Source organism: Micromys minutus, assembly GCF_963924665.1.
Source record: "Micromys minutus genome assembly, chromosome: 9".
Lineage (NCBI taxonomy): Eukaryota > Metazoa > Chordata > Mammalia > Rodentia > Muridae > Micromys > Micromys minutus.
This window is the reverse complement of record NC_137978.1, coordinates 18,556,274-18,574,843: the sequence shown is the minus strand read 5'-3', so window position 1 is coordinate 18,574,843 and position 18,570 is coordinate 18,556,274. Positions and strand designations below refer to the sequence as shown.

Sequence of the window (18,570 nt, the reverse complement as noted above, 5' to 3'; positions counted from 1 at the left end):
CTGCACTGTCCTGCTATACCATTTGCTGTGAGTGGGCACCCCTGCTATATCATTGGGGTTAAAAGCCACACTTTTCATCCTTCTGAATATGCCTCCTGTAGAGCTCTCTTCTGGAGTCAAGTAATGATGAACCAGAGGCCACCAACTGTGTCCTTGTATCTCTGGTTCTCAACAAACTCCCCCTTTAGCCAAGACCACACCTCTTGAAGGCCCAATCTTTAACACAACAACAAGATTGGAAGCAAAAGGATTCTGAACACCCAAAACACTCAAGTCATCCCTAAGGCCTCACTCCCAAGACCTGTATGAACTCTTCTGTACTTTTTACTCTTCATGAAGAAGTACACTCTGGTTAGCTGGCTTTCCAGAAGCATTTTACAAAGACAGGGTTGCAAACTGAGCACAGTGGCACACACCTGCAGCCCCCAATGGAAGTGGGGCCAGAAAGACCAGGAATTCAAGGTCAGCCCTCTGCTAACACAGTGAGTTCAAGAGCAGCCTAAGCCAAACCCAGGGAAAGTAGGGGACGTTGGTAAAAAGCAATCACAAACCACGTGTCTCATGCCTGTGATCCCAGGACCAGGAAGCAGAAGGATCACAAATGTTGGAACCCGCCTGAGGCTACAGAGTGCAAACCATCTGAGAAACAGAAAGGCATATGATGGTAAGAACAACACAAGAGCTACACACAAAAGAGAACAAGGCCCGGTGGGGAACTGGGCAGGAGAAGGAAGATCATCAGGAGTCGGCGTGAGAAGGTAAAGGGTGAACACGATCGAGATGCATCATATTCTTATATAAAACTGACAGATTATTTACACAATCAACAGGATCAAAGGTTCATAATTACATCTTGAGGGTCTATCTAAAAACAAGTCGGTACACATACACAGCTGCTTTAGGAAATGCTCAGTGTGATCAACAGGATCAGTGGGTCTAGAAAGGCTTCCTTCTTGTGAGACTAGAGAAAGGAAGCCTTTCATTAGACCCAGTTATTGTGGCTGTTGCCAAACGATGGACGTTCCGCTGCACACCAAACATGCACTTTTACATACATTACCTTACACAATCTCTTTCCAACATGAGGGAACTCTCTAGAAGATTACAAAAGGCAGCTCAAGTCTGCTTAGGCTTGAGAACAGTGGAGGCCCACACTGCTCTAGTCACAGCCAACCAGTTGCATAGATTTTTTAATCCCTCTTAAAATAGAACTAAGTCTCCCATTCTCCTAACCGCGCCATGAACTAAAGCCAGGTCTGAAGCCCCAAATAGGCATTTAACAACATGCTTCACTACACTTTAGTACCAAATAACTCGTTTTCTAACTGCCCTATTTCTCCAAATCCTATCATGCTACTTAATGAGGCATCTGAGCCCACTCTGGACTCTCACTGGGGAGGCGGGGATGGAAGCGACGCACTGTCAGCCAAACACTTCAGGTTGTGCATTAGAAATGCGGGGCATAGATGATTTTAACAGCACCAGCCGAAGGGGACACACTGGGACACGTGGAGAAACACTAACAATAGTGGCCAGAGACATCCAAGGTCTTAGAGTGGCCAGAACGAACCCCAAAAGTAGAAAACCCAAGACTGAGTCAAGGTCTTTTGTGATTATGGGCAACGTGGCGGACGCTAGTGTGAAGAGAGGACACACAACAAAGTACTTTACACATTATCCATTACCTTACATTTTACACGCACATGTGTGCACGCACACACATATATATTTACATGAGTACATATATATTACATATACATACACAAGAGTATATATGTGGGGGGGAGATTAAATATAATATTAGCTTTACCTAGGATACGTAGGTTTAAACCTAATGAGTTTGGGGCAGAGGGTGGTAAATTTAAGATTTCTTTTTTAACTAAAGCCAATTTTTAAGTAACTTAAAATTCTTTTTTTTCCCCTTTTATTTTCATTGTTGATGTTGGAGACAGGGTTTCTCTGTGTAGCCCTAGCTGTCCTGGAACTCGCTCTGCAGACCAGGCTACCCTCAAACTCAGAGATCCACCTGTGTCAACCTCCCCAGAGCTGGCATTAAAGGTGTGTGCCTCCACCATCTGGCTAAATAAGTTTCCTTAAACCTTTGACATCTCTTCAGAGTTGCAAGAGAGGTGGGGGTATCGGTGGTCCTGAGCCTTTCATAGTCCTGAGGCCAAATTATTAAGATAAATTGCAGTAGATAAAACGGGATCTAAAGCAGGTATTGCTACAAGTAGATGCCATCTGACATGGGGTGAAGCTATGTGGAGAGGTGGGGCCAGAGAACAGAGGCAAGGAGCTAAAACATGCTCCCCGTAGTGCCACTAGAGTAAGGGAGCTGGTACCAACTCCACAGTCCCCTGGTGCAGGGTTTGGATACATCACAGGAACCATCAATGTCAAATTATATCACTACCCTTATGTGGGTCTCTAATATTTTAACTTCTGGGTGTCTTTGTTTTGTTCTTTGGGGTTTTTGTTTTTGTTGTTGTGTTTTGTTTTTGTTTTCTGAAAGAAAAATATGCCAGTTAGCAAAAATGAATTCGCTGGGTCTTCTGGGCAGATGTGTCTCATTCTGAATTAACAAGCATCTGGGTTTACAGAGCATCTTCTCAGGGTGTAGTTAGTATTAGGGCATATGCCTGTGGCCTTGTTCTCTGCCTCAGGATTCTACACCAATAAGAATTACCACAAAGAGCTGGGACATAGCTCAGCTGGAAGAGTGCTTGCCGTGAGACCCATCTGTAGCACTGGGGGAAGCTGGCGTGCTAAGATGCCTGTTTCTAGCACCTGGGAGGTGGGAGGCAAAGGGGTCAGGCTCAAGGTCATCTCCAGCTACATGGATCGAGACCAGCCCAGGAAGAAGAAAAATAGAAGTATCACAGAGAAATGTTAGGCTGTGAGGCCATTTCTGTGGCTTAGGGTGTTTGCCTAGAAAGAACCCTGCCTTGCAAGGCCCCTACTAAACTCCTGAGGCTGCCATTTTAGCTGAACTTGTGTTTCTGAAGCTACAGAATCAAAAAAAAGTCCCCCTTTTGATTTTTTCACACAGTAGCTTGTAAAGATTTGAGAGCTGCAGGTGGGGCAGAGAGAACCAAGCCTGAGGACCGTGTTCTGATCTGTGTTCTGATGTGTGTGCAAACATAGATGGGTGCCTGAACAAATTTTTTTCACCAAAGTCAAATCTGCAGCTTTGCAAAGCCAGATGCCTCTACTGTTTTAGAGATTAGACTGCCCTCTTGTGGGAAACAAGAGGATAAACTTTCCTGGTATTTCCCCCCTTACCTTTCCAAGAATGATTTGGAAAGAGCCTGCCAGTCTTCTCAGGGCAACACCAGGCCACTCCCACTAACAAAGACACTCACAGTACTGCTGTGTCATTTTGGTCTTTCGAGAGAATCCAGAAACTCAAGACTTTAACTCAGAAGGCTTTGCATGATATTTTTTCAAATAATTAGAACGGTGTTTAATATCTGGGCTCTGCTCAGCTGTCATATTCGAGGGGTTCGGTGTCTCTGAGTAGCTAACTTAGAGGATGTTGTCAGCAGCCAGGATAGTAGTGCAGCCACACAGCTCAGTGAGTCTGGGAGAGAGGATACGGATACATGGGAATAAAGTCGAAGTGTGCCCAAGTCATTGAGCAGCTATAATAGGCAAAGATCTAGAAGATGCAATCATACAAGCCTTTAACCTTTAACCTTTAACCCCAGCACTTGGGAGGCAGAGGCAGGAAGATCTCCATGAGTCTGAAGTAAAGCTGGTCTACAGGTCTAGTTCCAGGTCAGCCAAAGGTATATAGCAAGACTCTGGTCTTTATGGGATGGAGGTAGGGGCTGTTTAAATTACCCAAGCCATATGATCTTAATTTTTTTAATGCTGTTGTAAATAGTACCATGAGCAATCCCCAGCTAGGAAGGAGATGGGATGGAACCAAAAGGCAGGGGATTTAGATGACTCAGTCGGTAAAGTATTTCCTCAGAACCTATGTAAAAGAGACAAGTGCAGTGGCCTGTGCTGCTACCCCAGTACTGGGGAGACAGAGATGGGGAATTCCTGGACCTTGCTGACCCATCATCCTGGTCAAATCGGCCTCAAGAAATAACGAAACAATCCTCCATTGCTGGTGGGACTGCAACCTGGTACAACCCCTCTGGAAGTCAATCTGGAGGCTCCACGGAATATTGGAAATAAATCTACCTGAAGACCCAGATATACCACTCCTGGGCATATACCCAAAAGATGCCCCACCATGTCACAAGGGCACACGCTCCACTATGTTCATAGCAGCCTTATTTGTGATAGCCATAAGGTGGAAACAAGCCAGATCTCTCACAATGGAAGGATGGATTCAGAAAATGTGGTTCATTTACACAATAGAATACTACTCAGCTATTAAAAACAAGGGTATCATGATCTTTGCTGGCAAATGGATGGAACTAGAGACTATCATCCTGAGTGAGGTAACCCAGTCACAAAAGAACACACATAATTCATACTCACTGATAATTGGATATTAGCCATAAAGTACAGAATACCCACGCTACAATCCACAGACCCAAAGAAGCTAACTAACAAAGGTGGCACCGAAAGGGGAAATAGGCACTGGGGATGGATGGAAGGCGAGAACTGGGTGAAAGAAGGGATAGAGAGGGGAATGCTATGGTGTGCTTACAGACCAGAGCCTGGGAAGCCTAACTAGCAGCTGACAAAGACAAAAGCAGATACTTACACCCAACCAATGGACTGAAGTCGGGGACCCCTATGGTTGAATTTGGAAAAGGCTGGAAGAAGCTGAGGAAGCCAGCAGTCTCAACAAACCTGGACCCTGGAGATCTCTCAGACACTGAGCTACCACCCAGGCAGCACACACAAGCAGATATGAGGCCCCCAACATATACAGCAGAGGACTGTGGGTCTGGCCTCAGTGAGAGAAGATGCACTTAGCCCTTGAAAGACTCGAGGCCCCAGGGAGTGGGGAGGCCTGGAGGAGTGTGGGTGGGTTGGGGACATCCTCTCAGAGACGGGGAGAAGGAATTGGATGACATAGTGTCAGAGGGCAGAACAGAAGGGGAGTAACAACTAGGCTGTAAAAAGATTAAAGTTTTTTTAAAAAGAGAAAAAGATATTTAAAGCTCTAAAAAGATGAAAAATCATATTGTATAAATGTAGCATTAAAAAACAAGCAAGCAAAAGAAAAAAAAAGAAATAATGAGAAGCAGCTGAGAAGGCCACCCAACATCCCTCGTAGCCTCCTCATACACATACACAACACACACACACACCTGTTTAACCTCACAAATGCACAAGCTCACACACTCAGGTGAGCACCCACAAATGCTTTAAATTCTGCATTGCTGTGTTGATGGGTGGAGACATAAGCTCTTAAGGGGACAACGACCGGAAGCTGAGCTTCCATGTACTGTAAGGCTATCAGACTGCCCAGCCTTGAGGTTCCACCAGAGGAATGAAGCTCATAGTGCCCAGAGGGTGCTCTTTGCTTCCACGGTGGGTGACAGAGATCACAGAATGGGCCTGTGAGGTCCAAGAAGCACTAAAACCACCCTGAAGGGACTGAGCAATGCAACTGGGAGTTTGAGAGTCCAGACTTCCTCCCCAAGGAGTGAGCAAGTCAGAACTCAAAACAGAGAATACACTTCTTGCTGATGGGGCGGGAGAGTAATGAATGCTAGCTCTGAGCACTCTGCCAGACCACAGAGTCTTCACCTTGCTTCTTTGTACCAAGATCCTGAAAGACTGGAAATCCTAAAATCTCACCAAACACCTCAACAGGCCACGTCTTGTTTTCGAGATTATTTTGTTAATCCTCTTGTTGAATTAGCATCGTGTTTCTGAAAGTGTGGTCCACTGCCTACAGCTTCAGGGATAAATTGGTCAAGCACTCAGATGCCTAAACCTCAGACCCATGGACTCAAGGAGTATAGAGACAGGACCCAGAAATCTGTGTCCTTCAGGGACAGATTTCCAGGGGATTCTTCGGGACATTTTGGGTTGGGGACACTGTGCCTTCAAGCATTCCCGTGCAGGTGAAGTCTACCATCATGACACAGGAACAGTCAAATAAGACACGCTCTCGTGAATAAAGCAATCATTGTGTGGCTACCAAGTCACGATGGCTTGGGAATGTCTCTAGTCCAGTCATTTTCTGCCTTTTGCCATTCTGTCCCTCCCTAAGGAGAGATTAGTCATCTAAGGCACATGTGGAGATCAGAGGACAGTTTGCAGTACTTGGTTCTCTCCTATCATGCAGGTTTCATGATTTCAACCCGGTCTTCAAGTTTGGCAACAAGCACTTCTTCATCCCAGCCCTAACAGACATTTTTGGTTGTCATAATCATACAGATGTCACTAGCAACTAATGACAGGTATATGTAGCTAATCATCCTGTAGAACTAACTGCACAAGACAGACCCCAAGGACAGACATGTCCATGTGTGCCACAGATGACAACTTTCGTTCAAGCCTACACAAACCTTTCATTTGCATACATGGTATAAAGTTAGGCATAAATTCTTTTCATTGAAGTGTATTGTAGTTGCCTCTTATCTGACATCCTTCTTTTCATGAAGCCCCACTGTGTTAATCTTGCGGTAGAAAAGGGTCCACCACCTTCTACAGACACTAATGAGATGTCGCTAATATACAAGTGATAAAGAAAAAATATGGGGGCTTCCCACATAGCTCAGCAGATAAAAATGCTTGTGGCCAAGCTTGACAACTAGAGTTCAATCCTCAGCATCTGTGTGGTGAAAGGAGAACAGATGTCAGCAAGTTGTCCTGACATGTGTACTATAGTACAAGTACACACACACACACACACACACACACACACACACACTAAATAATAAATATAACAAAATAATAAAATGTAAATAGGATGACAGTGGAAAATTCATAAGAACACTGGTTATATTGAGAACATGCCCAGCATGTCCAATGATGGTGACAGTTACAACATCCTCACTGCAAAGCAGCAGCAGCAGCAATCACCGCTGCTCACTGGCTAGGCCCTGGGCTGGGACTTCCACATCCTGGCTTTTGCCACACTTCTTTACAATTCCCAGAAAATCTGCACAATGCTCTGCTGCCTTCTCTTTGTTTAAACCCGCTGAAGCCAATCACTTATTTCAACTACATAACTAATAACCACTGTTGTTTGTTTGTGCAACACCACAACCTGAAAATATCCACACCTCCATCCAAAGCTGAAGGAGCCAAGGACACCAAGATAGAAGCTTGTGGGGTACTGGGGCTATAGCTGAGTAGTTGGAGCACTCGCTTAGCAATACTCAACTGAAGAGATCAGTCTCAACTACAAAGGGCAAAGAGGAGGGATGGAGGGAAAAAAAGACTTTCAGGTGGATACTAGCAGGACATCATAGAAGAAATCCAAGTCGTGCCTGATTTGCAGTGTAATATGCTTCAGAAATCTCTGCACTAGCTATAACTTGTAGCACTGCTTTCCCATCTGAGCTTACTACACGCAGAGCCGAGTGTCTCCACCTAAGCCTGCAGAAGTGTCCTCCGTGTGAACAGGAATCAAGAGAGCTGTGGAAGCAATGGATGAAGCCTTTCTGCACACTACCCAAAGGAGGTTACCAGAGGACTCTCAGAAAAGCAGGTTCGCCAGTGGGAAAGGCAGAGGCTCCAAACAAACGGCTATGGTGTGAACATGTGTTTCTATGTTGGAGATGAATGTCTTAGGATCCCTGTGACATTCCTGGTTATTTTTCAGGTACACGTAGATTACATTCATTACATGCCACCCATCAGTTTGTCTTTGATTTTCAAGTCTAATCGTCATATTAAAATGCATGCTCATCTGCCTTTCCAGAAATCTTGAGTTTCCAGTGCTAAAGAGGAGCTGGAGATCATGTTGTCAAACTCTCACCTGATTCAGGGTTCTTCTGTAAAATCCTAACCAAGCTACGTTCAGCTCAGCGATTGGAGAAGGTTCTCTATACAGCTCCTATAGTCCTAATTCTAAGGAGTTCTTTACTGACACTGGTCCCAAACCAGACTTTATGAAGTGAGCACTCACTTGTTTCTCATCCCTCTGAGCAACCTTGGACAAGCATAAGACCTCCCCTATAGTGACAACTAAAACTGACCATTCTCTAACTTTGCAAGGTCTGAGTTATCCCTTCCTGTGGTTGAAATTAAAAGAGGGCTGGCACAAGTTCTGTCATTGGATGAGAAGGAAGGGTAGGCAAGAACACAGTTTTAGAAAAGGGAAGGAGAGAAGTGAGGAGGAGGAGGAGGAAGGAAGGATGGAAGGAAGGAAGGAAGGAAGATGGAGGAAGACATAGATGATTCTCTCTGCTCATCTCTGCATAGATACAGGTTGCAAAGAATATTTTAAAGGGATGGGTGTGTACAGGATTTTGGGCTGTGTAGATGGGAAAATTATATCTTATCAGTTGGATCAGAGGTATTGTGTAGTGTGTTCTTTCATGTAGCGACTGAATTGAGTTCAAGAGAAAGTGCAGTGGTGGGGTGCACCAAGCCCACCACAGAATTGTGGTGGGGTGCTGTGCTGAAGCTCGTGGACCGCCCAGGTCAGGGGCTGGGGGGGGAGGTTGTGCTGAGTGGAACGCTTGGGAACTGAGTGCCGTGTTTACTACACCCTCCAAAATGTATCTCCTTAATAAAGACACCAAATCACCAGATAGCATCCTTAGGAAAAAAAAAAAAAAAAACTGACTAGGCCAAAGTGTATATATAAAGCAGTGATAACTTCTGACGTCTTATCTTCATCTAACCTGGAACTGAGTTGATGTTTTATAGCACAATCTACCACTGAGTAAAAACCAAAGACACATTCCACAAATATCCAATAAACATCCCTCATTATAAATATGTTTTACTGGGATTTTTATCCCAGCATAAAATTTCACATTGACACTAAGTTTTAGCTTGATTTTAACCCAGCATCACAGCCTGTCGAGATAATTTGAATCTTGATCCTGTCATCTGCCATACTTGCTGCATTCTTCCCATTTGGTGTTTTTAGGGCATTTGACAAAGGGGTGCCTTCTGTGTCTTCATCCAAGGTTTGAAGAAAACAAAATATGTTCACACGAGTAAATGCACACACACACACACACACACACACACACACACACTATGAGCCCTGTTGCCTCATACTTGAGCTACTTTTCCAAGTAAACCAATATTCATCATTCAATGTTCAATAAGCTAAGAGTCCCTCTACTAATTCTCTCAGCCAACCTGTCTTCCCCATCTAGGGTCAGCTTGGCAAGGCCAAGTGACTCCTCTTCTGATGGCTTACAACTCATGCCATTGTAGAAAGCATCCCTGAAGCTGGCTGGTGTTATACAACCCTAGGCCTCCGAGGGATCAGCTAACTGGGTCATGGGAAGGAACCTGGATTCCAGCAGAGCTACGTCAGAGACTGACCGAAGCAGTCCTCTTCCCTTTGGTATGGAGAAACTGGATAGTAGTGTAATTTGTGTCTTCAGTGGTCTAAAATAGAAATACTGTGAAGCTGGAGCACCCACAGATGCTGACGGGTGGAGAAATTCGAGCTCATTATAAAAACAAACCAGACATACACAAAAGTCGTCAAGGCCCATGGAAGACACATAGCTAATCAATCAGGAATTTTCTGAAAAGTCAGAACAATCTCTTCCCAGCTCTATGACACAGTTCACTTTTTCTTCTCTAAGGTTACCATCGGAGTCTCCAAAAGTCTTCAGGCACCTTCAGAGACTTGAGACAGAGATTCGGAGCCTAGACAGCCACTGTTGTAGAGTATGAAGGCAAGTTCCTTGTCTAAAGGTCACTTTAGGTTTTTGAATCAGAGTCTAGGATACTCAAGGCTGACCTTAAACTCATTACCTTTCAACTTTTGCCCAAGAAGTGAAGGGGTTGCATCCAAACACCACCAGCATGTTCAGCAAGATGGACGATTCTCCATTTCACTACCATGGATAAAACCCTAGGGTCTTTTAGTGTTTTGATCATTATTATTTAATGTGCACTGGTGTTCACCTGCATGTATGACTATATGAGGGTGTCACATACCATGGAACTGGAGTTACAGGCAGGTGTGACCTGCCATATAGGTGCTAGAGACTGAGCCCAGGTTCTCTGGGAGAGCAGCCAATGCTCTTAACCACTGAGCCATCTCTCCAGCCCCCCAAAGTGGAATTAGCAAAAATGGTTCAGTGGGTAAAATCACTGGCAGCTAAAGCTGGGGACCTAAGTTTAATCCCCAGATCCTATGTAGTCAAAGGAGAGAGAACCAGCTCTTACAAGTTATCCTCTGTCCTCCATGAATGCACCATGGTAGTACATGCATGTACACACAGTAATAAAGTATGGTCTGATTTTATGTAGAAAGGGGGGGGGACAGAGCCCAAGGATGCTGAGGGCCTTGAACAGACTGGTAAGGTTTTCAATTCATCAAGTCCAGGGTCTCCACTCACCATCGCCTCTTTCTTTCCCTGTGCCCCAGCTGCTCTCTGACTTAAATCAGGATTAAAGGCTGAAGTGCTCCGATGATTCTTTGCTTTGTGGGTAGATTTTATGTGGGGAACTGAGCAGACCTGTATATTTGAAAGATAAAATTGGTCATCGCGGGGAACATGGTGACTTTAAAAATCATCATCCAGTCAAGGGTAGCATTTCTGAGATTAAGTAACTGACAAGCACGGGCAGAAACAGAATTCGTTTCTGACATTACAAATTTAATTTGTAAAATAGAATGAGGGGCTTTCAGATATCTGGATATTCAAAATATATGGATCTATTTGGCTGCGTGGTTACCTTGACAGTCACTTAGAAACATCATCCCCTCCCTTCTGAGTGGACATCACAGAAACCTTAATGTAATTTTGAAAGTTTAAAAAGAAGAAGAAGGAGGAGGAGGAGGAGGAGGGGGAAGAGGAGGAGGTGGAGGGGGAAGAGGAGGAGGTGGAGGGGGAAGAGGAGGTGGTGGAGGGGGAGGAGGAGGTGGTGGAGGAGGAGGAGGAAGAGGAGGAGGTGGAGGGGGAAGAGGAGGAGGTGGAGGGGGAGGAGGAAGAAGAACAAGAAGAGAATGGTAAATGGTGCTGTGCACAGAGGAGGATGGCTCTAATCCCCACAGTCAGTGATTTTAGGACATGAAAAGCTCTAACTCAAATAGACATGCTTGTTCACGTCCGTCCCAATGTGGGAGGTGGGCTCAGGTACAGGCAGCTCCGGAGGGCAGAGAGGACCTGCTGGTGGGTAAAAAGTGAACCAAACCCTGTAAGCCAGGCTGGCAGGATGGCTCTGCAGGTAGAAGTGTTTGCCAAACAAGCCTGAGTTCCCAAGTTCAATCCCAGAAGCCTCAGGAGGGTGGAAGGAGAGAACCAATTCCACAAAACTGTCCCCTCACCTAGATGTACACACGATAGTTTTTAATTCTGTTAAGCCTTGTAAACTATTCCAATCTGCCAAATATAACCCAGCCCCCAACCATTTAAAGGCACTCCCTCTGATTTAACTTCTTCACCACCTGCAGCTAAGAAGACTTACTCTCTTCCGAAGAATGCACGATCTTTTGAGAACTAAGGTGGTATTTTCCTCTCAGGAGGCTTCATCACCCAGAATACAGACTGGGACCTTTATCTACATTCACTTAATAACACTTATTAATTTCACCTTCCTAAGGGCCCTCTTCCTAGTTTACAGTGGTTCCACCCTCATGACAGCCCTATGATGCTGACCCTACTCCTGTGACCATTTTACAGATGAGAACAGTGAGGCACCTAGATGTACAGAAGTCACCACAAAGTGGCCGATGTGGCACAACTAGGCCGTGTTAAGGGTGGAATCTGAACTCATGGACTGGTACAGTGCCTGCACTTTCGGTCTGTCTGCTCCTTGGCCCCCATAGGAGCATCCACTGCACTATTCAGAAAGAAAACGAAAGCTGAATGTGGTCACCCATGCCTGTAATCGCTGGGATCAGGTGGGAAGATCCATGAGTCCCCTCTCATGGGATGGGGTAGGGAAAGGGAAGGGGAAGAAATGACCAGAATGTCAATGCAATGCCACAAAGTCAGGTAAGGGCCCTGTGCAGTGTGTCTTCGGCATAGTCTCTCTCTTCTGGGACCAATGCCTTTAGCAAGTGGCTTGCCCCCACGCCCCCACCCTGCCCCAGGCACCACCTTTCCCTTCTGAGCATGTATTCCTCCCCATCCCTATGGGCCCTGAGACTAAGGCACTGATGTCACCCCTAATGGATAAGGACAGCACTTGGCTGGCACAGGCTCGGTCAGGCACAACCAGGATTCAGAACCTGGGGGTCCTGACTGCTTTGATTTCCGAAGCATGCACCGAACCCCTTCCCCTTCCTGTAGCCCCACCTCTGAAACCTTCCCACCTTAATATGCCTTCCTCACACCATCCCTTGTCTGCGGGTTTGCTACTTTTCTTCTTTCAGACTTGTCATCTTCCCAAATTATAGATTGCCAGAGGGCTCCATCTTTGAGCATCAGCTGAAAACTACCCACTAAGTGAAACTAGCCGGGTTGCTAGTAAAGGACCAGCTATGGGGAAGGCATCTTCCCAGGAAGGGGATAAGGGAAAAAGAGGAATCAAACAGGGTACTCAAACAAATCCATTCTCAGCCTACATGACAGAATAGTTTGTTTTAACCAACGCTATCTGAGTTAGTACAAAGCTATAATCCCTCGATGTCTGTAATTTGACAGATTATACATGGACTTATATCTAATATGAAAAGTATATGTGAACAATTGAGTTAATTCTGGTATCTAAAGATCCACATTTTAAAGTATCTATAAAGTAGCCTCACGTGGAAAGTACAGAAAATACAAAAGCCAGATGTGCTAAGATAGAAGATACCCTCCTGGTCTTCTACAAAGTCATCAGCAAGTATTTATAAAATGCTTCTCCCAGCTTTTTCTTTCCTTTTCCCCATAATCTGAATTTATGAAGTCAATTTTATTTAAATTAGAAACAAGAATTCTTCTTAAAACATGTAACGTCCAACCAAGTCCCCCCCCACCCACCCACCCATCCCCTCTTAATTTGTAACAGAGACTCTAAGAAAATAAAATCTAAGGTTAAGGAAATTTCCATCAACGTGAAGAAAATATTTTCCAAAATTAAAATAACAAGTTCCTCCCTGGTTCACATAACTGATTTAAGTTGCAGATACGTGACTGCCCTGGAGATCACCTTCCTTTGCACGCTCCCAGAAACAGCCAAATCCACATCCTCCAAAGCAATTGGCTGGTCCTCTCTGGGGCCAACTTCTTTATGAGATGCTGTGCATATGACCAGTGCTATGTAAATAGCCCATGATATATCCCCATCCCCATCCTGGAATTTCCTGAAAGTTTCAAAGAATCCTTTAAATGGTGTGTCATAAGCCATAAAATAATCAGTTATGAAAGTAAGCTATGTCAATCTCTTCTTTAACATCTACATTTTTGATCAATATTTTATAAAAAGTGGAAGTACTAACATTCTAATCTCTGGAGGAAGGTTTGCTATTCCTATTGCTTTACTAAAAACCTTTTTAGGATTGCTAATTTTTTTTAATCAGATAATACTTCTCAGTTGGACAGAAGCCTTCCTACTGTAATCAACAGATAAAGATGGCTTGCTGTGGACACAGTTCAGCAGTAGAGTTGTAGCCTAGGATGTGTGGGGCCCTGAGTGTGGTCCACAGCACTAAAAAAAATTAGGTTATATATTTTGGGTCCTAAAGAGATGACTCACTGGTCCACAGCACTAACAAAAACTAGGCTATATATTTTGGGTCCTAAAGAGATGACTCAGTGGCTATGGGGTGGCTATGAGCGCAAACTGCTCTTGTAGAGTTCCAAGCTCAGTTCTGGTGCCCAAACTAAGTGGCTCACAACTGTAACACCAGCTTCAGGGGAATCTCTTGCCTCAGGCCTTTAAGAACACCTAAACTCACATGGGTGTGTGTGCAAACACACACACACACATATACACACATTCACACACACACACACACACACACACACACACATGAGTGCACATGTATGAAGAAAGATATCTTTCTTTATAAATGTGTTTCTATGGAATATGTTTGAGTGTCCATGCACCCTGTGTGTACTTGGTGCTGGAAGAAGCCAAAGGAAGGCGTTGCGTCCCCTGGACAGGATGCCTGTGAGCTGAGACCTGAACTTAGGACCTCGCACAGAGGGCAAATCCTCCTAATCACTTATCCATCTCTTCCAAACCCTTAAGTCTTCTTTTGTAGTTATATTTTTATGTGTGCATTTAAGGACAACTTGTGAGAAATCTGTCCTCTCCTTCCAGCATGTGGGATTCAGGGATCCAGGATTGATGGCAAGCAACTTTACCTGCTGAGCCATCTTGACAAAGCTGGCATAATGTACTTGCCTGTAATCCCATCAATAAGAAAGATAAGGTGGCGCTAACAAAAATTTACACTCAACAAGTTTATGGCCAGCCTATGGGCTACATAGGACAACCCAGTAGTTGGAAAGGAGAGGAAAAGAAAGAAAAAGTGGGCCTGAGTTATTTGAAATTCCACCAGACTGAATCACAACATCTAGCAATGTCTGGCATGCTGTTAAAGGTAAGACAATTTGACAGACTTACTTTATGCCCAAGCTTAGCAAAATGGATCCTTCCAGACTCACGCTCAGTGTGTCCGTCTGTCCCTTACCTGTGAGATAAACTCCAGAGAGCACAGGTGTCCGCAGTTCTAAGGGCAGAAGAACACCTGACTGACTATACCATTGGATCCCAGACCCCAGGGGCTAATTTAGCTTCGATTTGCAGTTCCCAATTGGAAAAGGACCACTAAATAAGTTAAAAGCTTCTCTGTGGAGAGGAGGCTTAGATGGACCCATCAAAACTCCTTACTAAAACCGTGTTTCCCATGCTGACAACCATCACGATGATGGGGAGAGAAACTGCTCTGAATTTTCTGGAAAATCATAGAAATACAATGTGATAGAAGACTGTAGAACTTCCAAAGTGGGGTTTTCTACAGGCAACACTGGGGAGGGGTGTTCGGATATAATTGGAAACACTATCCCCTCACACTCACACACACTCACACACACACACACACACACACTCACACACACTCACACACATACACACACACACTCACACATACACACACACTCACACACACACTCACTCACACACACACACATGCACGCATGCCAGGGGGGCAGCTGCAGGAATATAGAAATAATTAACATTTGGGTTTTTAAAAATGTTGACTTCGCCATCTTTCTACAACTTACAAATGCTTACTTTTGCTTATTTGGTATTCACGATATTTAAAAGATTATACTATTCTATTGTAGAATACCAGTTGCCAGCTTTTGATTAGGGAAGGTGTGGAATGTGTCTTGATACAGGGACCTGCGTCTGGTTTCCTTAAGCCAGTAAAGCTTGCTAGCAAGTTTTATGAGTAGTTAGAATCTTTGGTTGCACATTATTTGAAACACCTTTGTTCTAATCTGTGTTGAGATCCTTAAGGACTAACACCTTCCTCGGCTATGCTGGGCCCTAAACACTAATTGCTCATTTTAGAAAACGTAAAGTAAACCTATAAAAAAGCAAAACAAAACAAAAATAAAAATAAAATTCAAGAAAACTTCTGAACCTCAAAGGTTTTGTTAGAAACCAGCTGAACCAGCAATGAGAATTGGCTGAGAAAACACTGCCATCTTGTGGCTAAACTTAAGAACTTGCCCTTCAGTAGCTAATTCCCCACAGAGAAAGGTTTTTTTATGTGTTTGTTTGTTTGTTTGTTTGTTTAATAGAAGTCTTCCACCACTGGTGAGTATCATGAACTACCTGCACTACCGTTGAAATAATATTTAAGGAGCTAGCCATGGTGAGATGTGCCTACAATCCTGGCAGTGGCAAGGCTGAGAGGCAGGAAAATCATGAGTTCAAGGCTAGCCTGGGCTACATAACAAAACTCAAAAACCAAAGAAAAGTTGGGAATAGTAATACAAGCCCCTAACACCAGGGCTTGGGAAATGGAAACAGGAAGAAACAGGAGTTCAAGGTCATACACAGTTGTGTCTCAGGAAGGCTGAGCCCAGGTCTTTTGGAAGAGTAGCCAATGCTCTTAGCTCTCCAGCCCTCAAGTGGCTTTTGGACATCAAAAAAAAAAAAAAAAAAAAAAAAAGAAAGAAAGAAAGAAAGAAAATGTGATTAACATAACTAAGAACTAAAGTTTTAATGTTACTTAATTGTAATTCACTGAAGTAAAAGGATGTCATGTGGCTAGCATTGTAGACAGCACCACTCCAGACTGTATGTCCCTAACTGACTGCGACAGACAGATCCCCCCACCGCCTCACAAAGGTATGCTCTGACTACCAAACAGGTCAGAATCACAAAGCACACAAAACAGAGCTTGGCTTTTCCAGAGCACACACCATCAATAGGAATCTAGCAGACACAGAACTAAAAGACCAGAGCGTAGGAAGCGGGGTCCTACCTCTGTGCAGGGGAATGGGGAGGGGGAGGCTATGGGGCTGAGCCAGATAGGCGTCTCATAACATGAGCCAAACCTTAAAGGTTAGGAGGCAGAAGAAGGGGTCAGAAGCATTTTAGAAAAGGGGGGGAAAGCAAGAGAAAAGAACCATTAATGGAGACCAGAGAGTCTCCGAGATGCCCCATTGAAATCACAGGAGAAAAACCCACAAAGACTAGAATCAAGGAGGGAAGGCCGACCAGCATGAGGGTCAGACCGGAAGCACCTGACAGACCATATAGTAAAGGAGACACGGGAGGAGAGGAAGGCACCATCAAGAACACCAGATAGGAACCGAGGCGGCATCTGACAGAGTCCCTATCTTCCTACCCAGACTCCATACTGTGCAAAGACGGAACTCAAAGACTTCAACCCCAAAGCTGAGAGCAGAGACGGAACCAAGAGTAATGCAAAAGGCCCCAAGAGGAAGTAAAGTCTTAGAACAAAAACTGAATTTTCAGTAAAATGAAAAATTAGTCCTGGACACTGGCTGGTCCCACCTGACAAACCTCCACAGCAAGAGCCACACTTGTAGGTGGCAGAGTTCAGAATTCCGGGAAATCGCAGAGATTATTTGGAGTCTGCTGATGGGACGTTTCCTTAGAGGTTGCTCATGAACAGCGGGAGCAATGACACCTGTTTTAAAGTCCCCAGTCAACTCTACTGAGCAGTGATTGCTGGGAATTCAAAGACCTCTGTTTGCAGAGTGCCCCCTTAACCTATTCTCCCAAATACAATAATTATGTTATTTCAGGTACCATGCTATACTTGCAGAACCCTTTTGCAGACCTTAGGATACTAACAGAATAATTGGAATCCGTGTGCATAGGCATACACCTTATCCCTTTATTTGTAATAGTCCGGTGGGGGCAGTACTCGTACGGAAATTTTAATGGGGAGAAAGTTTGGTTCCTATCGGAGATCCCACGTTTAGTGACAACCCCGGAGGGCTGACCCCCGAGCTCACGCTCTTCATTTGGTCTCAGTCAGAAGCCTGGGAGGCAATTCCAGAGCCCACCCTCCCGTGTGCCGTCCATCTGCTAACCCCTGGCGGGCGCGGACCTGCAAGCTCTCTAGCTGCACTGGCGAAACAGACAGAAGGACGTTCTCAGAGACCGCAGCCCAACGTTTCTCTCCAAAACTGCTTCACCTCACCGTGGCCCCTCCCTGAAGGCAAGTGGCAGGAAGGTGTCCTGCCAGAAAACTACAAACTTTCCCTATGGCGGTTGTTTCAACCCTGCAGCAGTTGGTACCAGTGCCCTTATCCCAGACAAAGTGCCAATTTCTGCAAGTGAGAAACTCACCACACAAAAGAACTCCCCAGTACTTACAATTGCAACAGAAGAAATAAGACTGGCCCCGAACCGGCCTTTCCATCCTGTCTTGACAGCGTGTGCCAGGCCCACTCTCAAGGTTCCTGAGTGTCTCCACTGCAGGAACACGACCGACCACACACACACACACACACACACACACACACACACACACACACACTGCCTGAACAGTGCTGATTTTTTGAATCCGAATCCAGTGTGATGCTGCCTGGCTAAGCAGCGGTATAAAGACTCGGGCTGTCTTCGTTCCAAGAAAAGCGCTGAGGTCCCTAAGGAGTGAGGAAATCGGGCTCCCCTCCCCAGGTTGCCCTTGGGGGGGGACGACCTTACCCGCAGGAGCACAGATTGCAGATACAAGTCCTCTTCCCCATCCTTCACCTTGGACCTTCCACTACGGCAGTCTCCTGGACGATCCCAGCTGCCTGGGACGGCGATCACACTTCTCGGGCGTGCCCACCAATGCTGTTTTGCTCAGAAGAAATCTTAGGTGGCCTTTTTGCAAAATTCTGTAGTCTATTCTCTTACTGGGGCTGGCCTTGGGCAGCACTCAGCACAGACAGCAAGCCAGGCCAGCTCCGGTCTGCAAGCTGCCCCAACCGTGGCCGCTGGGGAAGCACGCACCTGTCACCCAGCCTGGCCCCTGCGAGCCGAGCCGCAGGGCCCAGGACTGAGTCCTCTGTGACCTTCAGTGGCATC

General features: G+C 45.2%; 1 protein-coding gene across 1 annotated transcript in view; it reads right to left on the bottom strand.

The window, feature by feature from the left end:
- SAXO1 (stabilizer of axonemal microtubules 1) overlaps positions 1-18,245 on the bottom strand; it is a gene marked incomplete at both ends in the record, with an annotated part of 108,040 nt that extends 89,795 nt beyond the window's left edge. The window contains one exon of the mRNA XM_080921970.1: positions 18,205-18,245. Within this exon, the coding sequence (XP_080778096.1) occupies positions 18,205-18,245 (41 nt within the window). The remainder of the gene's footprint in view (positions 1-18,204) is intronic.
- Positions 18,246-18,570: the final 325 nt, after the last annotated feature.